Source organism: Eptesicus fuscus, chromosome 11, assembly GCF_027574615.1.
Source record: "Eptesicus fuscus isolate TK198812 chromosome 11, DD_ASM_mEF_20220401, whole genome shotgun sequence".
Lineage (NCBI taxonomy): Eukaryota > Metazoa > Chordata > Mammalia > Chiroptera > Vespertilionidae > Eptesicus > Eptesicus fuscus.
The window spans coordinates 1,325,683-1,345,664 of NC_072483.1; the positions used below are offsets into that span (position 1 = coordinate 1,325,683).

The 19,982-nt window shown below is 42.6% G+C and overlaps 1 protein-coding gene across 1 annotated transcript in view; it reads left to right on the forward strand.

Annotated features, from left to right (window-relative positions):
* Positions 1 to 19,982, forward strand: part of MAP3K2 (mitogen-activated protein kinase kinase kinase 2) — a 106,521-nt gene that overhangs the window by 40,595 nt on the left and 45,944 nt on the right. Inside the window, exons 2-3 of the mRNA XM_054723174.1 lie at positions 13,647 to 13,780; positions 19,123 to 19,190. Coding sequence (XP_054579149.1) covers positions 19,184 to 19,190 — 7 coding nt within the window. The 5' untranslated portion in view covers positions 13,647 to 13,780; positions 19,123 to 19,183. The remainder of the gene's footprint in view (positions 1 to 13,646; positions 13,781 to 19,122; positions 19,191 to 19,982) is intronic.

Below are 19,982 nucleotides of genomic sequence, written 5' to 3' on the forward strand. Positions count from 1 at the left end.
ACTGAGACTGTGAATGGTTCGATGGTGGACGCACTTCAACCTCCTGGAGACTGGGAGTTAGACACTGGTGGCTTCCAAGTCGCTCGTGGGGAGAGCGCGGCCCTAGGTCCAGAACAGACTCGGGCGTCTTTGGCTAGGAGGCCTCCCCTGGCTAGGGGCCACTGGTGATTTGAAGGCTGGCCATGCCCCCAGTCATGGCAGGGGTCCCCCTCTGGGGTGCTAGGCCAGCCTGGGCTAGGGGCCACCCATGGTTTGAAGGCTGGCCACGCCCCCGATCATAGTGGGGGTCCCCTCTAGGGCACTGGGCCAGCCTGGACTAGTGGCCGCCCATGGTTTGAAGGCCGGCCACGCCCCCAGTCATGGCGGGGGTACCCTGTGGGATGCTGGCCAGCCTGGGCTAGGGGCTGCTGGCGTTTGAAGGCTGGCCACGCCCCCGATCCAGGTGGGGGTCCCCTCATGGTGACCGTTCGTTTGGTCGTTTCGGTCGTGATACCTCTTGGCCTTTTATTATTAGGATACTTTACCATTTGCAGTGTACCAGTATAATTCCGGTAGTTTTTAGTAATATTTCTAGAGTTATGCAACCATCATTGCAGTCAATTTTAGAACATTTTCATTATATCAAAAAGATGCCTCGAACCCTTTGCCATCAGCCCCAAATTCTCCCATCTCTCCCCTTCCTCCACCTACCCCCTATCCTTCTATCTTTTCAGCCCTGGGCAATCCCTAGTTTACTTTCAGTGGTTATTTTTTTTCTTTATTGTTGAGAGTATTACAGATGTCCCCCATCTTCCCCCATTGTCCCTCCCCATCTGGTTCCTGCCCTGCCCCATAGGTAATGCCTATCCTTCCTATGTAATAAAGAGCTAATATGCTAACTAGACCGAACAGCAGAACAATCATCCGGACGACCTTCTGGACGAAGCTGGGGCTGCAGGGCCGGCCAAGGAGGGCGGGGCTGCGAGGGCCCAGCCCCTTGCACAAGTTTCGTGCATTGGACCTGTAGTATGCATATAAGATCTTTGGATAATCTCTCCCCATTCTTCCTCCCCCTCTTCCCTCTGAGATTCATCAGTCTGTTCCATGTTTCCATGCCTCTGGTTCTATTTTATTAATCAGTTTATTTTTTTCATTAGATTCCTTGTTTGTTTATTTTGATTTTTAGATTCAGTTGTTGATAGATATGTATTTATTGCCATTTTATTGTTCATATTTTTTCTTCTTAAAAAAGATCTTTTGACACTTCATGTCATACCGATTTGGTGGTGATGAACTCCTTTAGCTTTTTCTGGTCTGTGAAGCTCTTTATCTGACTCTCAATTCTAAATGATAGCTTTGCTGGGTAGAGTAATCTTGGTTGTAGGTCCTTGCTCTCCACCACTATGAATATTTCTTGCCACTCCCTTCTGGCCTGCAAAGTTTCTGTTGAAAAATTGGCTGACAGTCGTATGGGCACTCCCATGTAGGCAGCTAACGGCTTTTCTCTTGTTGCTTTTAAGATTCTCTCTTTGTCTTTAACCTTTGGCAATTTAAATGTGATATGTCTTGGTGTGGGCCTCTTTAGGTTCTCTTGTTTGGGTCTCTGTGCTTCCTGGACTTGTAAGTCTATTTCTTTCACCAGGTAGGAAAGTTCACTGTCATTATATTTTCAAATAGGTTTTCAGTTTATTGTTCACTCTCTTCTTCTTATGGCACCCTTATGATGCGAATGTTGGTACATTTGAAGTTCTCCCAGAAGCTCCTTACACTATGTTTATTTTTTTTAATATTTTTTTAAATTGATTTCAGAGAGGAAGGGAGAGGTAGAGAGAGATAGGAACATCAATGATGAAAGAGAATCATTGATTGGCTGCCTCCTGTATGTCCCACACTGGGGATCAAGCCTGCAATGCGGGCATGTGATCTTGACCAGAATCGAACCCGGGACCCTTCAGTCTGCAGGCCAATGCTCTATCCACTGTGCCAAATTAGCTAGGGCTATATTCATATTTTTGAATTATTTTTTATTATTTATTTTTGCTGTTCTGATTGAGTGTTTTTTGCTTCCTCATATTTCAGATGACTGGTTTGATTCTCTGTGTCCTCTGCTCTACTGTTGATTCCCTGTAAATTATTCTTCATTTAAATTAATGTATCCTTCATTTCTATCTGGTCCTTTTTTATATCATTGATGGTCACTTGTTTTGAAGTCTGTATCTGGTAGTTTGCTTGCTTCCATTTCATTTAGTTCTTTTTCTGGAGATTTCTTCCGTTCTTTCATTTGTGACATGTTTCTTTGTGTCTGCATTTTGGCTGCTTTCCTTTGGTTGTTCTGTGTATTAGGTAGAGCTGCTATAGCTCCTGGAATTGGTGGAGTGGCCTTGTGTTGTAGGTGTCCAGTAGGGTCCAGTTGCTCAGCTTCCCCTGTCACCTGTGCTGGGCATTCTAGGTCCGTGGTCGGCAACTGCGGCTCGCGAGCCACATGCGGCTCTTTAGCCCCTTGAGTGTGGCTCTTCCACAAAATACCATGGCCTGGGTGAGTCTATTTTGAAGAAGTGGCATTAGAAGAAGTTTAAGTTTTAAAAAATTGGCTCTCAAAAGAGATTTCAATCATGGTACTGTTGATATTTGGCTCTGTGGACTAATGAGTTTGCCCACCACTGCTCTAGGAGCACCCATATGTGGCCTCTGTGCACTGTCCTGTTGTATTTGAGCCTTGCTTGATATTGGCATCACTGGGAGGGATTGACCCCAGATCAATTGGCTGTGTGGTTCAGCTGTGACTACAGGGGAAGAGCTGCTGTGCAGGAGACACCACTATGGAGCAGGACTTGCTTTAGTGGGGCTTTGGTGTTCTCCAACTCTTCCCCTTGAGTGTTTTGCTTGTGGATGTGGTACGTGTGTAATATAGCATGATCTGAAGCTGACCACTGGGTGCACTGGCTCGGTGACCTCCAGGGCGGTGCAAAGTCAGCTACTGCTTGTGCCCTCCCTGGGGCCACCCGGCAAAAGCTGCAGATGGCTGCTACTTGTGTTGGGATTGGAGGTGCCCAGGAGAGGCCAAGCTGTTAACTAAGGCAAGCTGCTAGTACCAGGCCTGGGATGTCTTATTGAGAGGTATGGGGCATGCTGGGGTCAGCTGTTGCTTGTTTGAAAGATTTTAAATGGGATAGTCTATTCCCATTAGACTATATGGAAAGACAATTTGGGTGGGGTTAAAAATTGGGTAGGTCTGGGTCTTGGGGAGTCACCAGGGCCAGGTGAACAGTGTCAGCCAGGCTGATGGAAACTCAGATATGGCGCCTGTCAGTCAGCTCTGTGGTGGGAGAGGTCTCAGGATAGGAACAATGACCTCCGCTTTCATTTTTGTCTGGAAGAAAGCTATCCCCCTTCCATTCCCAGTTCTTGCCCTGATGCCAGACAATGTAGTTCCTCCCATATGTCCCTGGATCCTTTCAAGCCTCAGCCCCAGCTCTGGAGTCCAGAGGGATGAGTCCGAGTAAGTCCATGTGCCAGCCCTTTTAGAGGAACTGCCTGGATCTCCAGCAGCCTCCCTGTCACTCAGCCACAATCTCCGCCTCTTCTACAACCCAAAGTTACGGGGACTTTCTTCTTGGCACTGGAACCCTGGGTTGAGGGGTCTGGTGTAGGGCTGGGACGCCTTGCTGCTCACATAGACTTCCACAACCAAGATATCCCTTCCAATTTAAAAAACACACACCATATGTGGGTATCATTTCATGCCTCCACCCCTCCTACTGGCCTCAGTATGGCTTCTCTAATTCTTTAGTTGTAGGACTTCTGTTCAGCCAGATTTCAGGTGGTTCTGAATGATGGTGGTTTTGTGGTTTAATTGTAATTTTGATGTGGTTGATGGAGAGTGTGAGTGCTTGTTTACCTATGCCGCCACCTTTTTTTTTTTTTTTTTTTTATCTCTTCCCTCTGAACTTATACAATCTGTTCTGTGCTTCTATGTCTGAATCTGTTTTTTTCATCAATTTATTTCATTAGATTCCACATATGAATGAGATCATGTGATATTTATCTTGCTCTGATTGGGTTATTTCACTTAGCATAATGCTCTTCAGGTAAATCCATGTTGTTGCAAATGGTAAGAATTCCTTCTTTTTCACAGCGGCATAGAATTCCATTGTGTAGATGTGCCACAGGTGTTTTATCCTCTCATTTGCTGATGGGCACTTGGGCTGTTTCCAAATCTTAGCTATGGTGAATTGTGCTGCTATGAACATAAGGGTGCATATATTCATTCTGATTGGTGTTTCAGGTTTCTTAGGATACATTCCTAGGAGTGTGATCACTGGGTCAAATGGGAGTTCCATTTTGCACAGTGGCTGCACCAGTCTGCATTCCCACCAGCAGTGCACAAGGGTTCCTTTTTCTCCACATCCTCGCCAGCACTTGTCATTTGTTATTTGTTGATGATAGCCATTCTGACAGATGTGAGGTAATACCTCACTATTTGATTTGCATCTCTCAGATGATTAGTGACTTTGAGCATTTTTTCATATGTCTCTTGGCCTTCTGTATGTCCACTTTGGAGAAGTGTCTATTTAGGTCCTTTGCCCATTTTTAAATCAAGATTGTCTTTTGTTAAGTTGTATGAGTTCCTTATATATTTTGGAAATTAACCCCTTATTGGATGTATCATTGACAAATACGTTCTCCCATGCATTGGGCTCTATTGTCCTGTTCTGTTCCATTGATCTATATGCCTGTTCTTGTGCCAGCACCAGGCTGTTTGAGTTTAGTGGTTTTGTAGCATAACTTGATATCTGGTATTGTAATCCCTCCAACTTTGTTCTTCTTTCTCAATATTGCTGCAGCTATTCGGGATCTTTTTTGGTTTCATATACATTTTTGGACTTTTTGTTCTAGATCTTTGAAATATGCCATTGGTATTTTAATAGTGATTGCATTAAAGCTATAGATTGCTTTGAGTAGTATGGACATTTTATGATGTTGATTCTACCAACCCATGAACACAGTAAATTCTTCTACTTATTTATATCTTCCTGTATCTCTTTTTTCAACATCCTATAGTTTTTCGAGTACAGGTCTTTTACTTCCTTGGTTAAGTTTATTCCTAAGTATCATAATTTTTTTGTTGCAATGGCAAATGGGATTATTTGTTTAGTTTCTCTTTCTGAGAATTCATTATTGGTGTATAAAAATGCCATGGATTTCTGGCTGTTAATTTTGTATACTGCTGTGTTCCTGAATTCACTTACTAAATGTAGTATATTTTTTATAGAGTCTTTAGCGTTTTCTTTGTACAGTATCTTGTCATCTGTGAATAATGAGTTTTACTTCCTCCTTTCCAATTTGGATGCCTTTTATTTTTTTCTTGTCTGATCGCTATGGGTAGGACTTCCAGTACTATGTTGAACAGGAGTGGTGAAAGTGGGTATGCGTGTCTTGTTCCTGTTCTTAGGGGAAATGGTTTCAGTTTTTGCCCATTGAGTATGATGTTAGCTGTAAGTTTGTCACATATGGTTTTTATGTTGAGATATGATCCCTCTATTCCCACTTTACTGAGAGTTTTTATTTTAAAAAAAAGGGTGTTGGATGGGGGCTTTTGTTTTATAGGAGTTTTTTGATTACTGCTTCAATTTCATCACTTATTTATTAGCCTATTCAGCCTTTCTGATTCTTCCTGTTTCAGTTTCAGGAGATGGTATTTTTCTAGGAATTTGTCCATTTCATCCACATTATCCAGCTTGTTGGCATATACTTGTTCATAGTATTTTTTTATGATCTTTTGTATTTCTGTGGTGAAAGTTGTTACCTCACCTCTTTCGTTTCTGATTTTAATTACTTGTGTCTTCTCTCTTTGTTTCTTGATGAGTCTGGCTAATGGTTTATCAATCTTGTTTATCTTTTCAAAGAACCAGCTCTTGGTTTCATAGATTTTTTTTGTATTTTTTTTAATATATGACCAATTAAATTATAAAACAATCAATCTAGATAATCATCTGAAGACTAATTGAACAGAAGTCCTATCACTAAAAATGTAAAGAAGCCATGTTGAGATTGCTAGGAGGAGCAGAGATGTGAAATGGGCGGTCCCACACCCATAGGGGCGGTTGAGAAATTAGAGGGAATATTTCAGCTGCAGAGGTTGCACTAAGGCCGTGGTCGGCAAACCGCGGCTCGTGAGCCACATGCAGCTCTTTGGCCCCTTGAGTGTGGCTCTTCCACAAAATACCACGTGCGGGTGTGCACCTACAGTGCGATTGAAACTTCGTGGCCCATGCACAAAAGTCGGTTTTCGGCCTGGGCGAGTCTATTTTGAAGAAGTGGCATTAGAGGAAGTTTAAGTTTTGCCCTAACCGGTTTGGCTCGGTGGATAGAGTGTCGGCCTGTGGACTGAAGGGTCCCAGGTTCGGTTCTGGTCAGGGGCGTGTACCTTGGTTGCGGGCACATCCCCAGTGGGAAGTGTGCAGGAGGCAGCTGATCGATGTTTCTCTCTCATCAATGTTTCTAGCTCTCTATTCCTCTCCCTTCCTCTCTGTAAAAAATCAATAAAATATATTTCAAAAAAATAAAAGAAGAAGTTTAAGCCGAAACCGGTTTGGCTCAGTGGATAGAGCATCGGCCTGTGGACTCAAGGGTCCCAGGTTCGATTCCGGTCAAGGGCATGTACCTTGGTTGCGGGCACATCCTCAGTGGGGGGTGTGCAGGAGGCAGCTGATTGATGTTTCTCTCTCATCGATGTTTCTAACTCTCTATCCCTCTCTCTTCCTCTCTGTAAAAAATCAATAAAAAATATATATAAAAAAAAGAAGTTTAAGTTTTAAAAATTTGGCTCTCAAAAGAAATTTCAGTCGTTGTACTGTTGATATTTGGCTCTGTTGGCTAATGAGTTTGCCGACCACTGCCCTAAGGAGTGAGAGTGTCTTAGCCCCACACTGGGCTTCCCAGCTCGGAACACCAGTGCCGGGAAGAGGAGCCCACATGACATCTAGCTATGAAAACTAGTAGGGATTCTGTTTGTCCTGGTAAGACTAAAAACTTCTGGAAACCCAGGTGTCCTTTTAAAAAAAAATATATTTTTTTATTGATTTCAAAGAGGAAGGGAAAGAGGGAGAGACTGATCGCCTGCCTCCCCCACACTGGGGATTGAGCCTGCAACCTGGGCATGTGCCCTGACCAGGAATCGAACCCTGACCTCCTGGTTCATAGGTCAGTGCTCAACCACTGAGCCATACCAGCCAGGCTCAGGTGTCCTTTTAAAGAACCATTCGGGGTCACCAGAGACATACAGGGAGAAATTGCTCTGTGTGGCTTCAGAGCAAGGGCTGGAGGGATGGCCAGCATTGGCTTTCTTCCTGCATGGCTGACAGGTACCATCTTTTTTGTGTTGAGCCTCCCCCACACAGCCAAATCTGGATCTGCATTAGCCTAGTGACCTCTACTAGCTCCCCCCTGGTGACTCCCTTATATCCAGCCCTATCCAACTCAGCCTGAAGCTCTTTTGGTGTCAGCCAGCCTTGCCCCATGTTACAGTGTTTCTTTAAAAACTCTCGATGGATTTTGTCAAGCTCAGGTGCGGCAGGAGTGCCAGAGACATACAGGGAGAAACTGAATTGTTTGGCTTCAGGGCAAGGGGTAGAGGGATCTACCAGATAAAGAGTTCAAAATACTGCCATATTCCCTGTGTTGAGCCCTCCCCCAAAGAGACCAAATCTGAACCTGCATTATCTTGGTGGACTCTACCAGCTTTACCCTGATGACTCCCTGAGAGCCCTCCCCATTGCAAAGTTCCACAGGCACTAGGCTGATGTTGGGGAGCACACCAGACTTGGTTGGAAAGTTTGTAAGGAGGACATTCTGAGAAAAGGGAAGTGTGTGAAGGCCGCCTGCCCTGTTTATAGGAATTCCGACTTCGGGGAGTGTTAAAGGCAGCACCCCTAATTATTCCTTGAACTTTCCAACCAAGTCTCATGTGCTCCCCAATGGGTGGATGGTTGTCAACCTCGGTGTACCCTGAGACTTTTGTGAAGTGACCTCAGGCCCAGCACTGGTGCCAAATCTGAATCTGTATTAACCTGGTGATACCACTCATTTTACTCTTTAGACTCCCTAAGACCTGCCTAACCCAACTTGCATACTGCCTGAGGCTCTGTCAGCCGCTGAGCCTATGGGCAGCCAACAGGTGGCAGCAGAACTCAGGTGCCTTGGCTTTCTGCTGACCTTCCCAAGGCCCAGTGATAGTGGCAGCCAGCCTCAGTTCGTAGTATGGCCCTTGCCATGAGCATCCAGGCCCAGCACAGTCAGCTACCAACCGCAGATCACTTTGTAGCTAATAACAGGTAGCCCCAGGCCAGTCACAGGTAGTATCTTAACACTGACCTGCAACAAAGACTCTCCCGAGAACCAACACACCCAGTGGTCAGCTTCAGACAACAGAGCACCTCCAGATTAGCTCCACCAGTGGCACACCTAAAGGGTTGCTCTCAGTAGACACCAGACCTCACTGGGATGAATCCTGTGTCATGGGGTCAGCCCCTGCAGAGCAGCTCATGTGCTCTGCTTGTGGTCACACCCAGCCAGCCGTAGGGTCAGTCTCTCCCACTGATATGCCAACAGCAATCAGGGCTCAACTAAAACATGAGTGCACACACAGTCCATACAAAGGACACTTCTGGAGCACCCAAATCAGGTGATCAGGGAGACTGTATCGCTGGGCCCCACAGGACACCTACTACATAATGCCATCCTTCCAAGACTGGCAGATGTAACAGATCTAATACATAGAAACAAACACCGAAAGACAGCCAAACTAGGGAGACAAAGAAACATGCCCAAATGAGAAATTTCCAGACAAAGAACTAAATGAAATGATGGCAAGCAATCTACCAGAGACAGAGTTCAAAATACTGGTAGTAAGGGTACTCAAAGAACTTAAGGGAAGAATAGATGAACTCAGTGAGAACTTCAAGGTAGTAAGCATAAGAAACCATAAAAGAGAACCAGTCAGAAATGAAGAATAAAAGAATTGAAATGAATACTCTGGGGGGAATCAACATTACATTAGATGAAGCAGAGGATCAAATCAATGATTCGGAAGATAAGGTAGAAAACACCCAACCAGAGAGCAAAAAGCAAAAATTTTTTAAAATGAGGATAATTTTAGGGACCTCTGGGACATTAAGCATAACAACGTTCACATTAGAGGAGTAACAGAAGGAGAAGAGAATAGAGCAAATGGTTGTTAACCTATTTGAAGAAATAATGACTGAAAACTTCCCTAACCTGGTTAAGGAAAAACACATGCAAGTCCAGGAATCACAGAGAGTCTCAAACAGGTTGAACCTCAAAGGCCCCAAGACACATCATAATTGCCCTGGCTGGTTAGAGCATGGGCCTATGGACTGAAGCGTCATCATGGGTTTGATTCTGGTCAAGGGCATGTGCCTTGATTCCCAGCAACCAGTTGTGTCTCTCTTACATTGATGCTCTCTCTCTCTCTCTCTCTCTCTCTCTCTCTCTCTCTCCCTCTCCCTCTCTCTCTCTCCCCCCTCCCTCTCTCCCCCCCTCCCCCTCCCTCCCTCCTTCCCTTTCTCTCTCCCTCTCTCCCTCTCCTCTTTCCCCTCTTCTCTCTCTGAAAATCAATGGAAAAATATCCTTGGTTGAGGATTAAAATAAAAAAAGACATATCATAATTAAAAAAGCAAAGGTTAAAGACAAAGTGAGAACCTTAAAAGTAGCAAGAGTAAGATAGTTACCTACAAGGAAGCTCCCAGAAGACTGTCAGCTGATTTCTCAACAGAAACATTTCAGGCCAGAAGAGACTGGAAAAAAATGTTAAAAGTGATGAAAATCAAGGTCCTACAACCAAAACTACTCAACGATAGAGGCTGCCATGTAAAAGTGAAAGAGAAATAAAGCTTCCAGACAAGAAAAGACTAAAGAAGTTCTAACCACCAAATCAAAATTACAGAAATGTTAAAGGGACTTCATTAAGAAGAAATAAAAGGAAAGGAACATAAATCTATATATATATAAAAGCCCAGTGACCGAATGGCAGAATGACCAGATCAACCAGTCACTATGACACGCACTGACCACCAGGGAGCAGACGCTCAATGCAGGAGCTGCCCCCTGGTGGTCAGTGCACAGTGGCCACTAGCAGGCCCAGGGTGAGGCTGAGTCTCTGCACCTATCAAATACCTGAGATGATCCAGACTCTGGCCTAACCCCACCAGCTGATACAGGCCCTCTAAGGTGTGTTCTAGAAAGAGCACGGGGAGTTGGCATAGGCAGATGGCAAGAGAGGACATGACTGTAGACCCCCGGGGAGGTTGTCTTGATGGCTGAGGATCCTGCCCTGAACATCCTCGATGGTGTCACCGACCTGGCATCACACATCAAGGACATTCATCGAGTGGCTTTGGGGTGCAAAGCTCTCCGCCAGATTCCTCCAGGACACAGAACACGCCTTTACCCAAGACATTACCCCAAAATATCAGCTCAGACTAATTTCCTCATTCAGCATCCGCTCAGTTGACTGGGATGAGCGGCGCTCCCACAGCGGTCGATCCCCGCAGGCCACGCCCCCACCAGTGCACGAATTCATGCACTGGGCCTCTACTATGAATAATAAAATGGCAATAACTACATACCTATCAATATCACTTTAAATGTAAATGGATTAAGTGTAGTCAAAATATGTAGGTTAGGCCAGTGTGCTCAGTGGTTGAGCTTCAACCTATAAACCAGGAGGTTAGGGTTCAATTCCTGGTCAGGGCACATGCCTGGTTGCAGGCTTGGTCCCCAGTAGGGGACATGCAGGAAGCAGCTGATCAATGATTTTCATCATTGATGTTTCTATCTCTCCCTCTCCTTTCCTCTCTGGAATCAATAAAAATATTTTTTTAAAAAATATGTAGGGTAGCTGAATGGATAAGAAAACAAGACCCATATATATGTTGTCTACAAGAGACCCACCTCAGAATGAAAGGCACACAAATTGAAAGTAAAGAGATGTTAAAAGATATTTCATGCAAATGCAAATAAACATAAAACTTGGGTAAGAATACTTATATCAGACAAAATAGACTTTATAACAGAGCCTACAATGGGAGACAAAGAAGGTCATTACATAATGACAAAGGGATCAGTTTAACAAGCAAATGCATAATTGTTAACAATTGCATTCGATATAGGAGCACCTAAATAAATAAATATAATATTGATGGAGATAAAGAAAAAGATCAACAGTAATACAGTCATAGAAGGGGACTTTATTGTTTTTAATTGAGTTTACTGGTGTGATATTAATTAATAAAATTATATAGGTTTCAGATGTATAGTTTTTTGTTTTAATATATATTTTATTGATTTTTCACAGAGAGGAAGGGAGAAGGATAGAGAGTTAGAAACATCGATGAGGGAGAAACATCAATTAGCTGCCTCCTGCACACCCCCTACTGGGGATGTGCCCGCAACCAAGGCACATGCCCCTGACCAGAATCAAACCTGGGACCCTTGAGTCCGCAGGCCGACGCTCCATCCACTGAGCCAAACCGGTTAGGGCAGATATATAGTTTTTAATACATTATCTTTATATTGTATTGTGTTCACCATCCCAAGTCAAGTCTCCTTTCATCACCATTTAACCTCCCATTACCTTCTTCTACCTCCCCTACCCCTCATAGAAGGGGACTTTAACACTGCATTGACATCAATGGGTAGCTTTTTTTCAGATAGAAAATTAGCAAGGAAATAGTGGCTTTAATTGAAGTGCTTAGAACCTTTTACCCCAAAGCAGCAAAAGACACTTTTTTTTTCAAGTGCACATGGAACATTTTCCAGGATTGACTACATTAGGCCACAAGACAAGTCTCAATAAATTTCAGAAGATTGAAATCATATCTAACATCTTCTCTGACCACAATGGTATAAAACTAGAAATCAATTACAGCCACCACCACTATAACAAAAAATAATGGGAAAATGCACAAATACACGGAGGGAAAATAATAGGTTAGTAAACAATGTTGACAGTGTGATCAAGGAAGAAATCAAAGGATACTTTGATATAAATGAAAATGAGAACACAATGACCCAAAATCTATGAGATACAGCTAAAGTAGTCCTGGGAGGGAAATTCATAGCAATAGAAGCCTACCTCAAGAAACAAGAAAAATCTTAAGCTATCTAATCTTGCACCCATAGGGATAAAGGAAATAGCAGAGTGCCAGATATCGATAAAGTACGATGTTGATTCTGTGCTCTCAGGTGAGTGGAATGCTGACAGAATAATACTGGTAGTGAGTTTCAAAGGATGATATACCGACATGCGTAGCCGTTACTAGTTTACCCACAGACAGTTGACAAAAAAGTTAAAATATTGTGTGGATAAGACCTTTTAGGTACATATGTGATTCACCTTTGCTTAGTTTTTCCCCCTATTAATTTGTTTAACACTTAGTTTTGTAACTTTTTCATGTTTTGCCAATTAAAAAAAATATATTATTGATTTCAGAGAGGAAGGAAGAGGGTGAGAGAGATAGAAGCATCAATGATGAGAGAATCATTGATCAGCTGCCTCCTGCACACCCCCTACTGGGGATCGAGCCCACAACCCAGGCATGTGCCCTTGACCAGCATCAAACCTGGGACCTTTCAGTCCACAGGCCTGTGCTCTGTCCGCTGAGCCAAACTGGCTAGGGCTCTTTAATGTTATTTGACATCCTATATAATAAAAGCCTAATATGCTAAGTGTCTGACCACTCATTCAACCGTTTGGCCAGTTGCTATGATATGCACTGACCACCAGGGGGCAGACGCTCTGACCCATAGGTTAGCTTGCTGCTGGGGTCTGGCCGTGGGGGGCCAGACACGCCCTGGAGCCCTCTCGAGGTCCCTCCTGGCCCAGATCGTGTACCAGTGGGGTCCCTCAGCCTGGCCTGTGCCCTCTCACAATCTGGGATCAGGATGTCAGAAAACTGGTTTTAGCCCGATCACCACAGGCCAGGCCGAAGGACCCCACCAGTGCACAAATCCATGCACTGGGTCTCTAGTTTCAAAATAATTTTACAATTAAAAAGAAATTCAAGCAGTTGTAATGTTGAAGTTTTTACTTTTATTGTTGTTGATAATCCTCACCAGAGGATATTTTTCATTGATTTTTAGGGAGAGTGGAAGGGAGGGGGAAAGAAAAGAGAGAAACATTGATGTGAGAGCGACACATTGATTGGTTACCTTTCCCATGCACCCCAACTGAGGCCAGGGATCAAGCCTGTAACCGAGGTATGTGTCCTTGACTGGAATCAAACCCATGACCCTTCAATCTATGGACCGAAGCTCTATCCACTGAGCCAAACCGGCTAAGGTGAATTTTTACTTTTTAGTTCTTATAAATAATGCCACATCCAGTGTTAGTGCACACATTTTTTTTGTGTGTTTATATATTTTCAGTTCTCTTTGGTATTTACCTAGCAGTGGAAATACTGATTCAGATGCTACCAGTTTCTCCATATCTTCACCAGCATTTCTCACTGTCATTTTGATTATAGCCATCCTAGTGGATGTGAAGTGGTATATCATTGTGTTTTAATTTGCATTCCCCTAATGACTGATGGTATTAAGCATCTTATCAAGTGCTAATTGGCCATTTTTATTTTATATTTTTATTACAGGACCAAGAGCATTTCTGACCTGGCAGGGCTGTGATCACAGAAAAGAAGGAGGCCAGAGCTGTGGGAACCCTTGTTGTTAGGTCAGATTTCTGACCCTGAAGGATGGGAACCACAGATTGAGCTGACCTTGACAGGTAGGGAAGGCAGGAGGGTAAGCTCTGAAACAAGGAGGGGCGGACAGTAGAAACCATCTGCAGAGACAGCGCAGGACTGTGTTTCTGAACTCCGCCACGCCTTGCGCTTCCCCACTTCGCTAGCTGCCGGCCTTGCTTGGGCAGGTTACAGAGAACTGTGAACTCCCATGCGGCGCAGAAGGCTTGCCTGACCCTTGTGCTAAGAGGCTTCCTAACCCTTAGCCTGGCTTCTCCCTGCAGTCCCTAACGGCGCCCCAGCCCCAGTGCTGAGTCTTTGTCAAATAAAGCAATGCTGCCAAACCATAGAGTGGACACTTTCCAAAACCACCTTGCCCAACCGTTTCTAGTAATTCTCCACTCCCCCTCCCCACCTATCATTTCCCCACAGCCTCTTCTTCCCCCTTTTTATATCATTGTCCTTTTTTTTGCTCCCCAGATGCTGTCCTTTTACAAACTCAGCTGAATTGGCCATTTGTATATCTTCTTTGGGGCAATGTCTATTGAAAGCTTGGCCCACTTTGTAATTGGCATAGTTACCTTGTTGGGCTCTTTGTGTATTCTGTATACTAGACCCTTGTCAGATGTATGATTTGCAGATACTTTTCTCATTCTGTAGGTTGTCTTTTTACTGTTTTTGTTTAATTGTGATGAAGTCTGTTTTTTTTTTAATCTGTTCTGCTCATGTCTGCCTTTTAACTGGTTTGTTCATTCATGTATATTCAATGTAATTACACATAAGGTAGGATTACACCTGCCATTTTATATTTGTGTTTTATGTGTATTATGTCTCTTTTTGTTCCTCATTTCTTTATTGCTATCTTTTGTGTTAGATCTTTTAAAATATATTTTTATTGATTTCAGAGAGGAAGAGAAAGATAGAAACATCAATGATAAGAGAGAATCATTGATCGGCTGCCTCCTGCACGTCCCCTACTGGGGTTCGAGCCCACAACCCAGCATGTGCCCTGACTGGAATCATGTGCTCCGACCTAGAATTGAACCATGATCTCCTGGTCAATGCCCAACCACTGAGCCATGCCAGCTGGGTTAGATATTTCCTCTGAGATTCCTCACTCTGTTCCATGCTTCTATGTCTCTGGATCCACTCCCTTCATCAGTTTATTTTGTTACTTAGATTCCACATATGAGTGAGATCATGTGATACTTGTCTTTCTCTGACTGACTGACTTCACTTAGCATGATACTCTCCAGGTCCCTCCATGCTGTCTCAGAGGGTAAGAGATCCTTTTTTTTACTGCTACATAGTATTCCATGGTGTAAATGTACCACAGCTGCTTTATTCACTCTTCTACTGAGGGGTACTTGGGCTGTTTCCAGATCTTAGCTATTGTAAGTTGTGCTGCTATGAACATAGGGGTGCATGCATTCTTTCTGATTGGTGCTTTGTGTTTCTTAGGATATAATCCTAGAAGTGGGATCACTAGCAGTTCCATATTTAATTTTTTAAGGAAACTCCATACTGTTCTCCACAGTGGCTGCACCAGTCTGCATTCCCACCAGCAGTGCACTAGGGTTCCCTTTCCTCCACATCCGAGCCAGCACTTGTCCTTTGTTGATTTGTTGATGGTAGGAAACTGGGGTGGTCTTAAATAGTTCCTACATACTGCTCTAACAGAATCCCACAAATGTGGTAGCTTAAAACAACTTAAGTTTATTATCTTACAGTTTTGGAAGTAAGAAATCTGAAATTAGTTTATCTGGGCTACAATCAAAGTGTCAGCATTGCTGTGTTCCTTCTGAAGGTTCAGGAGGAGAACCCATTTTCTTGCCTTTTCCACTTTCTAGAAGCTTCCTGCATTCATCCACTCCATGGAATTACTCCCCCCCCCCTTCCATGTGCAAAGCTAACAGTGACTAGTCACGCCTTTCTGGTGCAGCATCCCTCTGACACTTTCCTTCCCTGATGTTCTGTCATTACAAGGACCACTATGACTGTGTGGAGTCCAACCAATAATCCAGGATAATCTTCCCATTTAAACTTTCTTAATTTATCATATTTTTAAAGTCCCTTTTGTCATGTAAAGTGATTATATGCAGAGATTCTAGGAATTAGTGCTTGGAAATCTTGGGGTGGATCAGTTTTGTACTTACCACAGTCCGGAGAAATGAAGAGTTAGAAACAAAGGTATGCTGATTTTGCCTTTTATCTTTATTTATATAATTATCCTTACTGGTGTTCTTTTTGCCTGTGGATTGGATTTGCTGCCTAGTGTCCTTCATTACAGCCTGAAGGACTTCTTTTATATTTCTTGTAAGGCAAGTCTGGTTGTAATGAATTCTCTGTGCTTGTTTATCTTGGAATGTCTTAATATTGGCTTCAGTTTTGCAGGATGGTTTTGCTGTATATAGAATTCTTGTTTCACAGTCTTTTTCTTTAGCACTTCAAATGTCATTCTCTTGCCTTCTGGTCTCCTAGGTTACCAGTGAGAAATCAGTTGAGTATCTCTTGTACATGCTGAGTTTCTTCTCTGTTGCTGCTCTTAAGATTCTTTGTCTTTCAACAGTTTGATTATGACATTTCTAGATGTGAATCACTGATTTTTTTCCTACTTGGAGTTTGTTGAGTTTTTGGGATATACACATTGTTTTTTCATGAAATTTGGGGGTTTTGGCTATTATTTCTTAAAATATTATTTCTTCCCCCTTCTTTTTCTCCTCTCTGGGATTCCTGTTATGCATTTGTTGGCATGCTTGATGGTTTCAGTTATTGTACTTTCCAACTCCAAAATTTCTGTCTGGTTCCTCTTGTATAATTTTTGTTTCTTTGTTGATATTCTGTTTGATGAGAAATCAATCTCAGACATCCTTAGCTCCTTAGACATGGCTTCCTTAGTTCTTTGAACATGTTTAAAATAGTTGATTTAATGTCTTTGTTTTATTAGTCTGACTCTAACTTAGGTTTCCAAAGGGTCATTTTCTGTTGATTTTTTTTTTTTTTTCTGTATACGGAACCACGCTGTCCTTATATGTCTTGTTAACGAAAAAAAAAAAACATTGAAACCTGTAAAGAATTTTAGTGAGTTTATTTGAGCCAAACTGTCGACATATGCCGGGAAGCAGAACCTCAATGAATTGAGATAATGCTCCGAAGAATGGCGGGTTACATCTGTGTTTATACATTGCCATCAAAGGAGGGACATAGGTGGGCTACATGAAATTCATTGGTGACGGATTAAGGAGGTGGGATAAAGTCAAACGGTGGGAAACGCCTGGGATTGGATAAAAAGTAAAATGATGGACATATACTTAGGTGGGTACAGGAACAATTAACATGATAATGAAGGAATTTGAAGTATCTGTCCTGGCGCCTACCACATTTGGTTGTGCCCCAGGGGCTCCAGAAAAAGAAGGAAGTTACAAGTTACCCAGACATCTCACAGATATGTTATCTTAGAGGCAAAAAGGCAAATGGGCTCAGGAAAGAAGATCTAAGTTGATCGTTGTCAGGGAAAATATCGGCCTAGGACATGACTGCCCACTATAACCTGTTGGTAGTTAAATATTTAATTTTCAGACCATCTTTTGTGGTTACTTTAGGTCTCTGAGTTTTCAAGACTGCCACACAGGCCTCCCCTGAGCTTGTCAGGTTAGCAGGTGGCTTCTTTCGTTCACAGTCTCATGACTTTTTCTTGAACACTGATTATTTAAAATATTGTAGTGTGCCACCTCTGGAAATCAGATTCTCTTTCCTCTCAGTTTTTTTGTTTGTTTGCTTATTCTTATTTATTCATTTAGTGACTTTTAAGAACTAATTTTTACAAAAATATTTGTATTGATTTCAGAGAGGAAGGGAAAGGAAGAGAAAGGATAGAAACATCAAAGATGAGAGAGAATTATTGATCGGCTGCCTCCTGCACGCCCCCTACTGGGGATCGAGCGCACAACCTGGGCCTGTGCCCTGACTGGGAAGTGAACCATGACCTCTTGGTTCATATGTTGACACTCAAACACTGAGCCACACCGCTGGGCAAGAACTAATTTTTTAAAGTCCATATTCTTTGTTGTGTGTGGTGACTGAAGACTGCTCGGTTAGTTCCTTAGATGCCTGGAACCAGTAAGTTGACAGCCTTTTTGAGAAGTTCCGTTGTGTGCGTGACGCTGGCCTTCAGCATTCTCTACAACTCCCCTTTGGTCAGGGGCCTCTCCAGTGTGCAGCAGCTTTGGGCATTGGTGTGACTTCTAGACTCTCAGGAACCTTTTGGAGCTTCTCAAAGCTTTCTAAAATTGACAATTTGTTCCTCGGCTTTTCTTTTAAAGAACTTTTTTTTCTTATCTATTGGTTTGCCCACAACTGTTTTCCTCTTTCTCAGACAGTTAAAATAATGCGATAATTACCTAATTGGTTTTAACAAACACCCTAAGCTTTTGCATTGGAAGAGCTCTGAGTCAGGTTAAATAAAGACAGCCTTTCAAGTGGTGCTCACCAGCCAACCACTAGAGAGGTCAAACAATGACAGACAATTGTCGGGGAATCGGACTTTGAAAGCATTCCAACCCATTCTGTCCTCTCCTGTGGCTTACGGGCTGCCTGCGGGCTGTTGGTTTACATTGCTATTTTGGCGCTGCAAGTAGAGGGCAGGGAGATAGGCATAGGGAGGGTCAGAACACCACAAGGTGGTCTCTTGCACGCACGTGCTCTCAGGAAGAGAGAGCGAGAGACATTGATTTGTTGTTCCACTTATTTATGTATTCACTGGTTGTTTCTTGTATGTGTCCTGACCAGGGACCAAACCCTCAACCTTGGTGCATCGGAACGATGCTCCAGCATACTGAGCTACCCAGCGAGCGGGGTCTCTCTCTTTTTATTGAGATACTTAAATGCCTTCTGGATTGCTGCAAGCCTTTGGTTAATTTCAGAGTTCTGAAAAAGTTTATCCTGACAATGTTTTCTTTTATGCAAGAGAGAATTTTGTAGGTCTTTACTGTGTGTGTTGATGTCCTCGCTTTTGGTTCTCTTTCGTCTAAGCATGACCCTTTTTACTCATCTTCATACCTGCCATTGCCCTGTAGGAATTTGAGTTTATTAGATTATCTCTTTAAGATAATTTTTGACTCTCAAAAATTCTGGTTTTTGTTTTTAGCTTAAAAAGCCAGGAGTCTGAAAAACACTGAGTTAAACTTAATTGAAAATAATAATGATATTTTTGTTCATTCTCAATAATTGAGTGTCTGGGAAAAAATAAAGGATCTTGTTCTCAGCAAAATGTATAAAGTATTAATATTGTATGTTTCTCATTAGTGGTTTTTATACTGATATTTTTGTGTATGCATGTCTGCCTCTTCTGTTTCTTATTATTAATGTTTGTTTTTACCTCCTAAAGCAATAAAGAATGCTGATGGGAGAGCCGTTTCCCTAATTTTCAGATTGTTGAGCTGGTTGCCATGATGGGTAAGTTCAAACTAAAAGTTTTTTTTGTCTACAATTGAATGCTAAAATAGGGGAGAAATTTTTTTTCTGCATGCATGATAAACTTGTAGCCACTATGGAAAACAACATGGAGTTTTTTCTTTGTAACCATGAGTGCAGTGCCATCATGTGGTCCAAATTCTTCAGTTTTGTCAGCTTTAAATTGAATATCCTTTTACTGAACTCCTATTACTTTTCATTTTGGTTGCTCATACTTGCAATCTGGGCTGTGTGTTAACCAAATTGATTTCTACCTTCTCAAATAATACTGTACTATATAAAACAACAAAACAAAGAACAGCCATTGATTAAGAACATATACCAAAGTAGTCATAGAAAAACATGAATATTTTAAAGCATGATTCACAGATATTTGAATTTTTTATTGAGGATATTCTCTTATAATTATTTTAAGTATAATGAATAAGCATATAAGGTATCTAATTAAACATGCCTAATAAAATATTTTACTTGAAATGATTTCCCAAATATATTCTGGTTTTGTGCTCAACTAAATGTCGTTTCAGCATGTGTCAGAACCCACTGCTTCGTCTGTGTAACTGTCGGTCCGACCGTGGGCCCTCTGGGCATCCTTATTGCCTGTTGATCAACTCATGATCTTTATGGCATTTACAGCCTGTCTTATCGGTCTAGTACCTATGACCACCACAGAAGTTCTTGAGAAAAACAGTCTAAGAATTGTTAGAAAAGTTCTCGTGGTGTATTTCTGCTCACACTTTGCTTGATCTTTTGTGGATTTGTTAGCTTACATCT